At 45.7% G+C, this 12,435-nt stretch overlaps 1 protein-coding gene across 5 annotated transcripts in view; it reads left to right on the top strand.

Moving 5' to 3' along the window:
- The first annotated feature begins 1,272 nt into the window (after positions 1 to 1,272).
- The window catches only part of fgfr3 (fibroblast growth factor receptor 3), a 76,351-nt gene continuing 65,188 nt past the window's right edge, over positions 1,273 to 12,435 (top strand). For all 5 annotated transcript variants that reach the window (XM_087171099.1, XM_023396370.2, XM_087171098.1 and 2 more), the window contains exons 1-2: positions 1,273 to 1,722; positions 6,489 to 6,708. In XM_087171099.1, coding sequence (XP_087027225.1) covers positions 6,567 to 6,708 — 142 coding nt within the window. In that variant the 5' untranslated portion in view covers positions 1,273 to 1,722; positions 6,489 to 6,566. The remainder of the gene's footprint in view (positions 1,723 to 6,488; positions 6,709 to 12,435) is intronic.

The raw sequence follows: 12,435 nt of genomic DNA, 5'->3' as shown, positions 1-12,435 counted from the left end.
CCTGTGTGGCTCTGGGCCCCCTGATTCTTTCAGGATTTATCCCTTAATGGCGTCCCTGGAGATAACTAAAGAGAAATGTGAATTCTCTGGTCTCAACAACTATCTGTAGACACTGGGTCACTGCTTTAAACCTCTCAGAGTGACATAATAGCAAAAGACCACCTAGAACCCCTCCTCCGGTCCCCTTGTGGTCCCCAAACCCCGCATTGGCAAACCACTGGGTGTGAGGCTCATACAGCAGCAGCTCAGGATTCTGCAACAGCGTCTCGCTTGATTGAGTTTTTCTGAACGAAGTAAAAGGAGCGAATGGGAGGCGCTTGGACCATCCGTCGCTTGCTGCCTCCAGCGGGCCCAGAGGGGCGGCGCGTTCGAAATCTGATCGCCCTCCCCCCGCTGCTGCTGTTTGTCCCGGCGGCGCGCAGCCCGGCGGAGGCAGAGGCGGCCAGGAGGCATCCTGGACCACGGCGGGACTGGAGAGGAGAGGAGAGAGGAGAGGAGAAGAGAGCGCGTCAAGTCCGAGAAACACACACACACACACCAAAACACACGTGACGGTTGAGCCTTCAAAATAAAAGCTTAGTCTGAGGAATGTGGTTCTTTGAATGACTCAATTGTGATCCATCTGTTGACCAGTAATTGTATTTAACGTGCTTACCTCAGTAGCCTATATGTATCTATTTACTTTCTCATCACCTTTGTCATGTTTCTTATTTGGTCTATTTTTATAATTGGCATAATATTTATGGTTTAACTTAGAGTTCATTATAACTCAATTAAAAATATTTAAAATACCTTGTTGGGCCAACAAAAAATAAGAAATCTTTAGACACAGTAATGAATCAATTTATTTCAACAAAATGAAATAAAATGAAACATATAAGCTAACTTAACATATAAGATAACTCAGATGTTAAAGCTGATCGTTTGGATTTGTTCTAACTGACTATGTCTCAAAATAAAACTGACTTAGCTGTTATGAGAAATCTTTGACTAAGCTGCTGGATTTATTTCGTCTGTCTTCTTCCTTGATGTGATGTAAAAGCACCTCAGTGTGTAGGTAATATCACATTTGTTTAGCACAGATTCCACTTCAAGCATATTTGGCACTCGAGTCAGAAAAACATTGCGTCACCATGCAGTTCATCAAAAAAAGCCCATGCTTTTATTTTGAAACTCCAACCCGGAACTCCTGTTGTCTCCTAGCTGGGCTGGTTTGGCGGCTTCACCGCGCACAGCTCCTACTTCACAGGCAGCCAGCGGAGGAAAGCCACCAGTCCGAGTTGGTTGACCCGAGGCGACGAAACACACCGACTGCCTGGCATCCGCGCCGGAGAGGAGCGAGGAGCCACGTCCCCTGCGTCCCGTCCGCCTCGTCCGCACACGGCCCCGCGCACAGCAGGATGAACGCGTTCTGGACGTTTGGACACTTTGGGCAGCAGCGCGCAGTGGAAAACGGGATTTAGTGAAGAAGTTGGCTTTCGCAGCGGCGGTGCCCGAGCCGAGGACTCTCGCTGTCAAGTCGTGAGAGGGATTTCTGACTTTTTTTCTTTCCCACTGTCGCCAAAACTGCTCCCCGAAGCACGAGGACCGAGGGATATAAGAGTAGTTTTGTGGTTTTTATGAAGTTTACTGGAGAATAAAAGCTGTTTTTCTTCTTCTGAAAGCTTGGTGACATCTGAAATCTGAAACGCTGAAATTTGCTGTCAAAACGGAATACTTTGGGTAAGTATTATTATAATTATAATTATTATTATTATTATTATTACAGCTTCTTATTGTGAGCTTCTGGGTCATGGAGGAATAGCTTCACTTCCTTGTAGATGTGCGTCGGACAGGTTGAGCTTCCCAGTCTCTCAGCGTTAAGCAGCCGTGTTGCACTCCAGAGTGTGTACGGTGTGTGTGAAGCGTGGAGCTGCAGGGACCAGCCCCACGGCCGTGCCGTCGCACAGGTGGTGCAGAGGGGACGCTTCGTCTGCCGGGTCCCTGGTCTGTGCGTAATCGGCGCGTCTCTGTCTGTGTCGGGGAAATACGGAAAGGGCGCAATCTGTGCGTATTTTTTTTTTATTTTTTATTTTTTTTTATCACTGGTGTTGAGAGAGAGCGCAGGGGATTTATGTTATAGCTCATAAATGCTGGTTGCGTTGTGTGTGTGTGTCGCAGGTTTGTTTCTGTGGATGAAATTACGCACGCTGCGAAAAATAATGACACATATTTGGATTGGAAAGTAGGCTATATATGATTTCTACTGGAACTGGACGCTGGTTGAGAATATTTTCTTCTTTTCAATGAAAATCATCTCGATATAAAGAATTTGATCAAAATCAAAAGTCATTCTGATCAACGTGACTCTCCTCATTCTGTCCAGTTTTAAAATATTGACACTTTGATTTCAAGAAAATTCCTGGAATTAGTGAAAACGTGAAAGTCAGAGGCACAATTTAAAAATAAAATAAAAATAAAAAACGAAGGGTTTTTGAATAATGAAATTACGCACGTCCATCAGTCCGTCACTGTGCGCTGGAGATGCCCATTAGATGCGTCTGAGATGAGTTTGGTTTCCACTGATCACCAATCAAACGTTTCCACGTTTAATTTCACTGTCAAAAAGTAAAATATTGACTTTATTCGCCATCCTACTCTCGTTAGGACGAACACGCCTTTTCTCCTCACTGCAACAGTGACGTCTTCTTTGGTTCGCAGCACAAACATGAATTACACATCAGCCTCTTTCACAGAGCCGCACTCCCTAATGCCTCTGATCATCTCTGAAGTTTCTCCAGAAAGCAGCAGATTTCCCCCCCTCCTCTCTTTGAATGAACGAACTGTGCGGTTCTCTCCCCTCAGCAGCAGATCAGTCAGCCCCTCTTCAAACACATGCGCTTCAATGGGATTCAGATGGTGATTTTGGCCACTCAGCTCCAGCTTTGACTTGCACCATGACAAGTCATCACCGGAGAAAATTACCGGATTATAGCATCCTACAAGAGAGAGGGGGGTGCTGAAATGAGATTTGGGAGTTGTATTGCATTAGCCTATTAAATTTCGGAGCCATAAAACAAGCGTGCGGGTGATAATAGTTGGCCTAATGCTGCAAATTAATTGTATCTATTGACCCGAGAAATAACGCATGCCAGTTTGCAGCGTTTTCAATCAGAGGCGAGCCTCAGACACATTTCGGTTCCAAATGAGACTCTGATTGCCTCTTTTCATTACCGAAATTGGCCTGAGACCATCGCTCTGCGTGGAGGTTTTGTGCCTTTTTTTCCTCCTCCCCTCTTTCAGACAGAGGAGGACGGTGCATTAATTGGCTCCAACTTGTCTAATTTGAGAAGAAAAGCTGATCTCTGTCGCGCACAAACATTCAGTCACTGTTATGCTCCAGTGAGAAAATCCTTATGTCGTGCAGCAGTGACCTTACCTGGCCTCTGTGGTGGTTTTGCTGTAGGACAGAATATGTCTCTGATTCTCAGTTATCAACTTTATTGAGCTTTAGTCTGAGTGTATTTGATTCTTTACTGAGCCTGTAACATTCAAAATAAAATGACCTTATAGTGACTTTATAGTACTTAATGGTATTTTATGTTTCCCATTACTTGAGTTTATATAAACCTTGTTAAGCTTTATAACACTTACATTTCCCGTGATGTTTGCTGATACAGTCTCAAAGACAGTTATGTATGTCTGAAGCACTTGGTGTTTGAATCATCAGATTATTCAGTGGTTTCTCATATATTCCCCAAGTGTCCTTCTCTGTCCTCTGTCTGATGCTGAGGACAAATGTGCGGACACGTGCATCATAAGACACACGACAACACGTCTTCCACCGTCCGTCCTGAGTGTCAGCCGGAGGTGAGCCGAGTGCACAGCCGGCGGCGCGTTCACACCTGGAGTCACGCTGCACCTCTGACAGCTTTAAAGTGCGCAGCTCTCTCTCTCTCTCTGTCTCTGTCTCTCTGCCTCTCAGCTGATCAATATCTCTTCTCACCTGAGGGTGCTGTTGGAGTGTGTGCTGTGGAGAGAGGAGAGGGTGGTGGAGGAGTGATAACGGCAGCAGAGGAGTGTGGTGAGGCGACATGAGGGAGAGCCGCAGAGATACAAGAACAAAAGCTGAAAGGAAAAGAAGAAAAAGTGTAGATGATATGGAAGACTACCCTCTTGTGTTTCTGCCCGGCTGCTGTTTGCACTTTTACCCCCCCCCAAAAAAAAAAACCCTCTAATCCCCTTTTCCCAAAATGACAGAGTCGATCTGGCCTCGGCTGTTGATTCTCTGGCTTAATTATTAAAGATTACTGATACTCCGGAGAGGTGTGACGAGCATGTGACCGCCTCGCATTGATCCTCACAGAGAGGGAGAGGGATGACAGGGATTTGAACCCCGGTTAAAGCACTTCTCTGCCTCCGAGCTATTACAATGTGGAGATAGTTCTGCATGATTAATATTCATGCATTATTCACAGCGGTGGCTGTGTTTCCCTTTTGATGCTTTAAGAAAATATTAGCATGAAAACACTTTGGAGGCTTTGAACTCCACGCTGGGTCTTTGGGATCCATACCGCCTCCTCCTCCTCTTCTTCTTCTTCTTCTTCTTCTTCTTCTGGAGGTTGTTAACTGAAATCAAAGTGTTTTTAGTTGGTGTGAAGAGTTCATTCTCAGCGTCCACTTTGCTGTGAGGTTACCGTACGTTACCGTCTGCTCTCACACTGACTGCAGTTAGTTTCAGTTTCACGCTGTCAATCATGCTGCAATGCACGGCTGCTCCTCAAACTCAAGGATTCACTTTGCACATGAGGTTGTTTAAACTAATACCTGTCACCAAATTAGTCAATGCGAAAGCCTGTGCTGTTTTCCAATGTGTTCACACATGGCTCAAGAGGCTGTCATGCTGCCTGTCTAAACACATCTGCAGCACCATGACATGAACCAACTCTGCAGCTTTGTCAGCTCTCAAAGTGAAGTGCCCATAAAAAGCTGAGATTTTCTTTATATACGTGTGTGTGTGTGTGTGTGTGTGTGTGTGTGTGTGTGTGTAGGTGTGTGTGCGTGTGTGTGTGTGCACGCCTGCCAGAGAAAACAAAAGTTTTCAAATCAGAGGGAAGTGCAATCAGCTACCTCCGCGCCCCGGAGAGCGAAGGCCTTATCGTGCTGTATAAACAAACTGCAGCAGCGTGTAGGCGTCCTGTGTTGTAAGAAGGTGAGGATGGGCTGAGAGAGGAGGAGGAGGAGGAGATGAAGAAGAGCTCTCCGGAGAGCACAGAGAAGACATTAAAGGCTGCGGTATATGTTGAAGCATGAAAGGTGTGGTGGCAGTGTTTAGATTAGGACAGTGTGTGTGTGTGTGTGTGTGTGTTTCTGTGCTGCTTTATCTATTCATGTGAGTCCTGTGAAGTTTTCCCAGTTGGTGTTTTGTGCGATAATGTGCAAACAGAGCCTCGCTGAGCCGCCGGGCTCCACTTTGTGCTGAGCAAGGAGTGGGTCACAGGTCCTCAGAGGGAAAGAAAAACAGTACTGTTAAGACTTAAGACAACACAACCTTTCTGTGGACTGTGTGTTCGTACAATACACCTCTGTGTGCGCAAGCAAAGCCCACTCTCAAATGTGTGTGTGTGTGTGTGTGTGTTATTGTCGGGGTGGACGTCTCACAGACAAAGCTATTCTGAAGCTGGACAGAGCCGCTAAAGTTTAAGCTAGTGGTAATGTGTGTGTGTGTGTGTGTGTGTGTGTGTGGAGGAGAGAGAAAGGGGGGGGGTTGTGCTTTGCTTTTCTGGGCACCTCTCTCAGAGCTTTCTCTTCGAACCTCGGTGCATTCCAGCTTCTCCCTGCTTAAGCAAACAGAGAGCAGAGCGCTCCGCCGTCACTCGCCGTGGCCGCCACCCTCCTCCCTCCCTCCTCCCTCCCTCCTGCCCCCCCCCCCCTCCTGCGAGCCTCCGGGCACGTTGGGCAACTGATACTGTAGATTTCGGCATTCCTCATCCTGCAGCAGGATTAGTGAATCCGTGTCAATCGCTTGCTAAACCATGCAGAAGGGTTTCTCAAGCAGAAAGAGAGTCCTGTGGAAGGAGCGACGAGGCCGTCTGAGGTGTTGTGATTTCTCTCTCCGCTCAGATAATCCGGCTGCTGCAGAGTTAAGTGATTGGTTAATGAACTTGTCTTCCAGGCCGGGGGTACGGCACAGACGGTTTTATGTGCCGTTCCAATATCAGAGCTCCTCTCCAGCCATCTTAACGATCAGGTGCTCTGAGAAAGTTTCTGAGAAAAACTGCGAAGAGGGATTTCCACCCTAATCCTTGAAATCTGTGAGGAATGTCAGGTCAGAATATGGCAGCATTTGTGCAGACCCCAAGGCGCTTCTTTCTTGCTGTGTTCTTACTTCTTCTTTTCTGATTGCACGTTCTCCCACAGCCAGAATAACATCCAGACTTCTCTCTCTCTCTCTTTCTCTCTCGCTCTGATCGATTCCCTCTGTTTTTTGTATTTGTTTTGTTTTTCAGGTCAGCGGCGGGGAGTCTTTGGATAGTTTCTTGCGGCGTCAGAGGCCGCCGTTCTGCCGGACAGCATGCGAACGGAGGATGTTGTCTGAGTCGGGCCTCGCTGCTCTGTGTCTCAGCTCGTCGTCCAGAGGGATGACGGCTCTGTGGTGCTCACTCTGGATTTCCTTCCTCCTGCCTCTCTGCGTCGCTCCGGCCCGGCTGCCCACCGCTCAGCCCACAGGTAGGACGCGGCGCCGAGCCCCTCGCATACGTGTGCTGCATCACATCCTGCTGAAACAACACAGCACACACAGAGAAGATACAGTTTAGAAATGTTTGATCAGCTACCTGTGTCTTACACACTCTGTAGGACATTCAGAGTAGAAAATGTCCTTGAAGGCATCATAGATTTTGAGCAATGAAAGGGTTTTCTTTCAAAGTGAATGTATTTACACGTGAATATAAATTGAAAGGTAACTAAGCGACAATTTGAACTTTCTCATTGGTCATATTACTAATGTGTTTCGTTGTTCTGGTTGAGCTGCTTTAGGCTAATGTGTGGATGTGACCACTGACCCCTGTGGGCCACCGTAGGTATGTTTCAGCTCCCTGTTACAGAGATTAAGCTTTTATTGATTAGAGAACAACGGCACAGCTGTTTAAACCTTTTCTAACAGAAATCTGAGTAGAAAATGTCCTTGAACGCATCGTGGGTTTTTGAGCAATGAAAGGCTTTTCCTTCAAAGTCCATAAAAAAAATACAACACATGGAGAAACAGGACGGATCAAACAGCTGATTGAGCACAGGATCCTAATTGGTTCTTTAGCGGTGAAGTCGTTAGTTGATGAATTGATTAGTCAGTGATTTGTCACTTATCAAGCAAAAATGCCAAATATTGACGGTTCCAACTCTTTCCGACATCAGTGTGAGTTGAACGTTCGTCGGTCGGAACAAAACAAAACTTGAAGCAGCAGCAAAACAACAAAACACCAGCTCAGGGAAATAAAACCTCCTCAGGTTCACACTCAGTTCTGAACCAGGCGCTCGTGAAGATGCTCGAGAGACGATGTTTTCAGCTCATCATCCACGTTCACTTCTCCTCCTCCGTCGCTCCTTGCTTCATTTTCCATACTAATATGACATCTGCTTAGAAGCGGCTTCCTGTGCGTTCATCCCTTCAAATAGGGGCATTTCAAAAGGAACATTTATTGTTTATGAGAAAGTGGTGGAGTCTTTTTTTTTTTTTTACGAGGATTTAATTGGACTCCTCTTGGTTCGCTGAGCTTAGCGCGATTTTCCCTCTTTGTTCTCGAGGCACAGAAATACCCAAAGATCAATCCAAAGTAAACGTCGACTGTGTTTGCTTTAATCTGTCCATATTGTGCAAAAAAAAAAAAAACTAACACAGCAGAGTAATCTTTTTCTGAGGCGTTAGCCAAGTGTTGTTTTCTTTTCCTCCTCCCTCCCTCCCTTTTTCTTTTTTCTTTTAATGTGAGTTGTTTAAAATGAGTCTTTGACACACTTTACACGCTACAGTGCATTAAGAAAGACGAGGAGCTGGGCACGTTCTGGAGACGACCCAGCTGTCTTATGCAAGCTGAGATGCCCTGTGTGTGTGGGTGTGTGTGTGTGTGTTTGTGTGTGTGTGTGTGTGTGTGTGTGTGTGCGCGTGTGTGTCCATATAGCTGAGGTCCGACCACAGTTGTAGACTCAAGACTTGACACACAGACTTAAAAAGAGAAAAACGAGGACTTGAAACTTCACTTACTTTAGACTTAACTTCCTGAGAACTTGATGTGACTTGAGATGTGAAATCGAAAATTGTCCATGTTCCAAGTTTGTACTTGGAAAGCTCGTGGAACAGTAAGACGTAGACCTTGTATGTCACAGTTTTGGGTTTGTGCAACAGCTCTGCATCGGGACGATCCCGCCTGTGTCCTGCCGACTCTCCGTAGCCAAGAAAATCCCCCAGTTCTGGTCTCTCTGCCCCCCCTGCCCTCTCTCATGTAAAACCCCACTGATACAACAGGCATGTTGTGATTCTTTGCGCCTGATTGCCTTCCCTGCTGGGAGCCATCGCAGCCCATCATGCTTGGCATCCTCCAAAAAGCAGAGGGTGTTTTTTTTTTTGTTGGTTTTTTCTAAACCCCCCCGGGTGGCTGATGTTCAGGCTGCGATCTCCATGTACCTTCACGTTACGCAGACGTGCACAAATACAGCCGCTCTGAAGAGGATATTGTTTCAAGGTGCTGATGTTTGTCATGTTCGGGGGGTGGCGATGATTCATCTGATGTGAAGTGGATGACGATCAGGTGAGAACATGCAACATGTGCAGCCACGTTTCCATCCAGGATGGTTGGAGTGTGATGCTGAAAATCTCATTTGAACTGGAGGTTAGATTTACTTCTCAGTCAGTGTCGTCGGACTTTAATGACCACAGCCTGGAAAACCTGCGTCTCCACATGTTGTTAGTAAAGCAGACACTTCTATCTGTTTTAAATAAAAGAAAACACTCTCATTATGGTCTAAATGTGGTTTCAGAGGTTTGTTTGATCCTGACAAGAATACAAATCTGAGAAAAAATACTCTCGTTTTTTTGTATTTCTTGGCATGAAAGTGCAGTTATATGTTCAGTTTGTCCTTTAGTCAGAGGAGAGAAGTGAATGACGTCGCTGTGCTCGGAGCTCTCACTAACATACAGAGTCTTGTGGTTTGTGGGAGGTTTGCATCCCCTCTTCATTTGGGCTAATGATTCAGCACATGACATCACCACCTCAGAGGTCAAAGGTTGAATCCCGCTAGGAGCTTCTCTTCTCTACAAACATCCCATGTTTCACATGCGAGTAGAAATACTCTGGACAAGCGGTGGAAGTAAACGGCAATGCAAAGATTCGGAACAACTGGAAACTTTTATACCGTCATGTCTTCAGGTAACTTGACGGATGGATACAGACTGAACGTCTAACACTGACTGCCCTGCAGCTAAAGGTCACAATATATTGCTTTCTCATGTTGAGCTGATGATTTACTGCCTCTGATAATCTGTGGACTGATTTTTGAAATACCTGAAATATTTCATTTTTAAAGGAAGGCAGAAAGAGGAGGTTATCAGAACACAGAACACATCCCTGACGGTTACTTACCTTCCTGACTTTTAACCCTCAGGTTCTACATTATCCTCATTTATCCGCCAATAGAGAAACTCTTGCATTTGTCCTCATGATGAGGTGATAAAGAAAGCTGTGAACATACAGCGGCCATCAGCGCCTGGTGGTCATCTCCGGCCTGCGTCCTGTCTCTGCCGTCTCCCCCGCGGCCCCCTGGCCTCCAGCAGACTTCCCCACGTCCACAGATGGACGAGCAGTAGGGATAAAATGACGGTCGTTTACTGGCAGATGGCTCGATTTCCCCTCAGCCGCCACAGCACTGAGCTGCAAAGTTGTCACTTAGGTCTGTGTTTCTGTGTTTTCTGTGTTTTCTGTGTGTGTGTGTGTGTGTGTGTGTGTGTGTGTGTGTGCGTGTGCGTGTGCGTGTGTGTGTGTGGCTGCATGGGGGGTGCATGCAGATTAATGTTTGTGTGTCAGGGTCAGAAATTAGTAGGTGCCGAGGACAAAAATGCCCTTGAAAGTTTAGAGCAGGCATGTAAATATAAATTGAAAGGTAATGAAGCGACAATTTGGACTGCTCCATTAATCATATTACTAAAGTGTTGTTTTTGTTGAGCTGCTTTAGATTAATGTGTGGATGTGGCCACTGACCCCTGTGGGCCACCGTAGGTATGTTTTTACCAGGAGTAAAAATTGTTTCCTGGTACAGAAAATAAGCGTTTATTAATTAAAAACAACTTCACGTGCTTGATAAGCCATTTAAGTGATGGTACAAACTTATCTTAATATAAATAAATAAATATATATTTAAAAAAGAATTGTGGTTCAGATAGAGATTTCCCAGAGAGCCTTGCAAACACATCATTTTATACTTTTTAAAAAGCCCCTTTAGAAGTAACAGGCTCTCTGGAATAACTCTTCAACTCATTCTCTGGACTGTATTTATTCCTGTGTGAGGTAAGGAGACACTGTGGTTTGTGTGCGAGTGTGTGTGTGTGTGTGCGAGTGTGTGAAGTGTAATTCCTTGTTTCCATTAAGTCCACCAAAATGTTGTTTCAGAGCGAGGCGTTGTTTATTTCTCCAAAGGCTGGTGGCGTTTCCAAATGTCCTGAAGAAAAGAAACGTTTGAGACGCCAAGTTTGACCGATGTGAGAGAGACTGATGACAAAGAGCAGAGACGGTGTGTGTACGTGTGTGTGTACGAGTGTGTGTACGTGTGTGTGTGTGTGTGTGTGTGTGTGTGTGTGTGTGTGTTATTCTTCTCCCCTCTATATTTACTGACCGCACACCCCCACCCCCACCCCCCCACACCGATGCCCCCGCGGAGCTCGGATGAAATATTTGGCTCCTCAGCTCTGACGTTGTCTGTGTAGTGGCAGACATATAAATTCAACACATTCAGTTTTGCCATTGCATGTGTGTGTGTGTGTGTGTGTGTCACAGAGCAGGCCTACGTGGAGTCTGCACTTAAGTGAATGTTATGTCTGTATGAGCAGAGGCGGATTATGAAAGGGAGGCAATAAAAGAAGATGAAAAGAGAGAAAGATAGAAATTAAAGGATAGCTGTGTGTGTGTGTGTGTGTGTGTGTGTGTGTGTGGGTGTCTGTGTGAGGTCATTGACCCCCTGCCTCCCCTCCTGGCAAGGACTGTAAATTTCAGCAGGGGTTGTTTGGATCGTTAGGACACTCGTTAAAACCACGCCATCCACAGATTTACACTCAGGCTCTACAAGACACACACACACACAGACACACACACACTTACACACACACACACACTGTCACTCTCTCTCTCTCTTCTTGTGTCTGTGTGACACACTTGATTTTGAAGACCTGTCCTGTGTGTGTGTGTGTGTGTGTGTGTGTGTGTGTGTGTGTGTGTGTGTGTGTGTGTGAGTGCGTGCGTGCAGATGCATGCAGCGTTTACAACCAGCTTGTTAAACTGTTCTTCAGCTCTTCTCTGTGCTACAGTCCAACTGCTCGTCTAATTCGTCCAAGTTCCTTTGGTGTGTTTGTGTCTGTGGACGTCGAGTTCACTCACATTCATGTCGCTCAAAAGACTGTTCAAAGTTTTTATGGAAACCAAAGTTCAGTTTCTTAGAGCAGGACTAAGCCTTTATTGTGGGACTACACTGAGTCCATGGAGCTGAAAATAACCAGGTCATATTTTCTGATCTGTTTGTTTTCTATGAATGGACAATTTAATTTCAGTGTTTTAAAATCAGTTAAATGCTGCAACAGAACAAATGCGCCGTTTGTTGTCTGAAATTGAGCTATGCAACAGACAAACAGGTGGTGGAGTCACTCCGGGTCAAACTATTCCTTTAAAAGAAGATCTGGACTCGGCAGCACTGGTCTGGTGACATGTCGACAGACCTGATGTCCAGTTTGATCGGGCAGGAATCAGTGCGACGGGACAGATGTGAGGTATGAGCAGACTACTGGAATCACTGCTTCAGCTTTTGAATTCTTATTTTACACAGTACAAATACTATTATTTTACCACACAGTCCAGCTGATTGGGTTTCTGGGGTTCAAGATGTTTTTGCCTTTCCAGTCTGTATTTATAGAAACATTTTTTTTTTTTTCAAGTATGGAAGTCGTGTCATTTTCTGTGGAGCACTCACCATCCCCACCGTTTAATCACGCTATTATGTAAATGAGCTCTGCTCCCTGTGTGGGCTCTACATGACTCTGACAATCAGACCGTTCATCACAACTTTAAGCACAAATTTACACCAGTCACTTCTTCTTCTTCTTCTTCCTCCTCCTGCAGCAGCAGCTCTCTCTGGCTCACTGTGTCTCTGCATGAATGTTCATTTCCCTGGCAACTTTATCAAGAAATCTTTTGGCAAGCGTGG

The sequence above is a fragment of the Seriola lalandi genome, unplaced genomic scaffold, assembly GCF_002814215.2.
Source record: "Seriola lalandi dorsalis isolate HSWRI2012SDOR001 ecotype SW California unplaced genomic scaffold, Sedor1 jcf7180002054976, whole genome shotgun sequence".
Classification (NCBI taxonomy): Eukaryota; Metazoa; Chordata; class Actinopteri; order Carangiformes; family Carangidae; genus Seriola; species Seriola lalandi.
Note: the sequence above shows the minus strand (reverse complement) of the source record. Positions and strands in the feature narration are given on the sequence as shown.